At 46.7% G+C, this 3,251-nt stretch overlaps 1 protein-coding gene across 1 annotated transcript; it reads right to left on the bottom strand.

The window, feature by feature from the left end:
* Positions 1-1,450: 1,450 nt before the first annotated feature.
* On the bottom strand, positions 1,451-1,958 carry LOC109384714 (60S ribosomal protein L27a-like). Its single transcript, XM_019646285.1, has one exon. It carries the CDS (start codon positions 1,940-1,942, stop codon positions 1,451-1,453), a length of 492 nt encoding a protein of 163 aa, XP_019501830.1. The 5' UTR covers positions 1,943-1,958.
* Positions 1,959-3,251: the final 1,293 nt, after the last annotated feature.

The raw sequence follows: 3,251 nt of genomic DNA, 5'->3' as shown, positions 1-3,251 counted from the left end.
GTCGCCGGCGACTCATGGCAGCCCAGCTCCAGGTTGAGCTGTTGTTCAGCATCTTAGCTGTGGAGGGCAGTGTCACTGGCCCTCATGTGTGGGATCTGAACCGGGGCTCTCTGGCATCCCAAGCCAGCTCTTAACCAACGCGCCACACGGCCGGCCTTCATTTGCTTTTCACAAAATATTACAGCTTGAACATTTTCTGCTGTAACAAAATGTCAAATATATTCTCTCAAACTTAGTATAATTTAATGATTCTCCTATTGTTGGAAATTAGCAAAAATCTTTACCCAGATAATTTCACACGGTAGACAAGGAAAGCAGGGGGGCTGATTCTTCTTTGTTTTCACACAGAGCAGGAAGTTTAACTTAATGACAATATTAAGTACAATTAAAAATAAATCACTAAACTAGTTACTGGAACTAACTAAACCACTCAGGTGATGAAAAGAGGTCATCAGTGCCCTGATTACACAGGAGCGTTTAAAGCTCGTTTCGTTCACATGCAACAGTGTATTTGCAGCCAGTCCTGCAGTCTCCGATCAAACGCTGCAACCCTTCCCCGTGTGTGAGGGCGCTGTCACATCCCGAGGGAAATCTAAGGACATGGAGGCGAGGGCTGCTCCGTAGCATGTCAGTCTGCGTTTTGAAGAGGCTGTACCTGCGTCTCGTGTCCTGAGCCTTTCCAGGGCTCTGAGCTCTTCACCCCGTGATGGTGTCTGGCTGGCATGGCGCCTGGTAGGGACGATGGGAATTGGAGCTCTGTCTGAGTGTTGGCAGGATGCCGTCTCCTTCACAGGTGACTGTGTGGCCACGAGACGTGACCCTGCCATAGGCAGTGCGTAGACACCACGTCACACGGAAGACAGAAAAATTTTTAACTGTGAAAAGAAATGGGGTCCTGACCACACCACTTTTGCCTGCGGATTTACTGAGTCTGAAGCAAACTTGACCAACGAGAAATAAGCAAGAAGTGCCTGTTTCCTGCCAGCTTGGACGCTTGGCTTGCAACCACGTGTCCAAATAGATATAAGCCTGAAACACGCATTTTCTCCCTGCGAGAGCTGGGCGAGGCGGAGTTTAGCTACAACAACTCGTCATTACCTGTCTACATGGGTTCTTTAGTTTCACAGGAACAATTCCTCACCCTTGAGTCACTTCTGTTGGCACTTAGGACTGGTAAGCGTGGCCACATTTACCGTGGGGTTCAGTTTCAATTGATGATCATGGTATTAAGAGAAATATAAGACTGAGAAGGGTGCAGCCCTGGTTACGCTGCTCCATCAGAGACTTAGCGTCAGAGGCCACACTGGTTTCAGAAGGGCTATGAGCACCGCGAACGCATGGTCCAGCCATGTCCAGATTACTTTCTGGGACTTAATGTGTTATAATCGATTGGAGGAATGCAAACTGACACTCAGTTTTTTCCCAGTAACGGCTCTTTCTTTTTGTTTTTTTAGAGAAAAACACTTGAGTTTAATGAACTTCCTTCCATGTGGCTTCGAGCTACCAGAACACAGGCCCCTCCAACACCCTTAATCTTCTCCTCAGCTCTTCTGCTGAAAAACTTGGCCTTCACGATGACAGGCTGCTTTGGGAGCTTTCCCTTCCCCAGAACTTTGTAGTAGCCCGATTGCACCACATCAGTGATAGGGGCAGCTCCAGTCTTGTTTTTGGCAGCATTTACCCGTGTCCGCTCACTGGCCAAGGTCCACAGTTTATCAAGGTTGACAGTTGGGCAGAAGCTCTGGCTCCTTTTTAAGTGGTAATGCCTCATACCAACTTTCCCAAAGTAACTGGGGTGATATTTGTCAAAGTTGATCCTGGGGTGATGCAGGCCACCAGCATTACCTCGGCCTCCTGGGTGCTTCCGGTGCTTGCCGATGTGGCCGTGGCCGTGGCTCACGTGGCCCCTAAGTTTCTGGGTCTTCCTCAGTCTGGATGGCATGTCGACAGCTGAGATGAAAAAGTCGACTCTTTCTTTTTAATGGGACTAACTTCTCAGCATTTTTTCTGCCTAAAATTTTTCCAGAAGGCCAACGTGCAGGGAAATATATTAACTGATGGCTGTAATGGTTTCCACTTTGAAAATTAGATTTAATAATGTCTGCATTTTCGATATGCTGAAGGAGTGATGATGGCTGGTAGGGGCCACTGAGCAGTGACAGCCCCCCAAATTCTCGTTTGTTTCTGCCCCCACCCCCACCAGCACAGACACTGGCTCCACAGTCTTCCTTTCCAGACCTGCCCTCACCCCCATGTCCGGCCATCCCACTCCAACCACTGCCCGGTCCAGCCCTTTTAAGTGAGGTCTGCAGAGCCTGACTGACTCTTGTGTCCATTTCCCGTTTTTGCTCCTCTAATACTCTATCTAGGGTGACATTAATCTAATCCAATCTTGACAATTAGAAGTCACTTATTAAAAGAGTAAGAATTGCTATAAAGTTTGGGAAGGAAGAAAAACTATCTTTGCGCATAGAAGACATGACTATTTTGTAGAGAATATCAAAGATTCAAAAAGAACAACAACAAAAGTGTCCTAGAACTAAAAAAGTGACTAGAGCAAGGGGTTAGGGACACACGACTAAATGTAAAGCTGATCATTTTTCTGTGCAGCAGCAAACAATTGAAAATCTGAAATTAAAAACACAATACAACTTACATAAGCACCAAAAAAAGAGAAATGCTTGGGTATAAGACTAAAAAAATGTACAAAATGAATGAAGAAAACCATGAAACTTTGATAGTGAGAGAGAGAGAGAGAGAGAGAGAGAGAGAAAGAGAGGCTCTATATAAATGGAGAAATAGTCCATGTCCGTGGGTAAGGAGACTCAGTGCTAACAAGATGTCAATTCTTTTCAATTTGATCTAATATTCAGCTCCAGTAAAAATCCAGGCGAGTCATTTTGTAGATGGTGACAAACTGATTCTGACGTTTCTATGGAGGCAAGGGACCCAGGACAGCCACACGACACTGAGGGAGAGGAACGAGGCTGGGGGACGCCACCACTGAGCTCACGACTTATAAAGGAACACTGACCAAGACAGCATGGCATTGGTGACAGGACAGACAAGCAGATCAGTGGAACAGAAGCGAGAGCCCAGAAATACACCCAGTCGGATGCAGCCCACTGACCATTGACAAAGGAGCAAAGGTGACGTATTGGAGGATCTACAGTCTCTGCAACAAGCGGCACGGGAACAACTGGATGCCACGTGCAGAAAGTGACTCTAAACACAGATGTGACACCTTCGAA

This window comes from Hipposideros armiger, unplaced genomic scaffold (genome assembly GCF_001890085.2).
Source record: "Hipposideros armiger isolate ML-2016 unplaced genomic scaffold, ASM189008v1 scaffold_100, whole genome shotgun sequence".
NCBI classification, from domain to species: domain Eukaryota; kingdom Metazoa; phylum Chordata; class Mammalia; order Chiroptera; family Hipposideridae; genus Hipposideros; species Hipposideros armiger.
This window is presented reverse-complemented; position numbering and strand designations above follow the sequence as displayed.

Excerpts from the sequence above, each read along its gene's own strand:
- LOC109384714 (XM_019646285.1), bottom strand. The coding sequence starts at position 1,942 with ATGCCATCCAGACTGAGGAAGACCCAGAAACTTAGGGGCCACGTGAGC.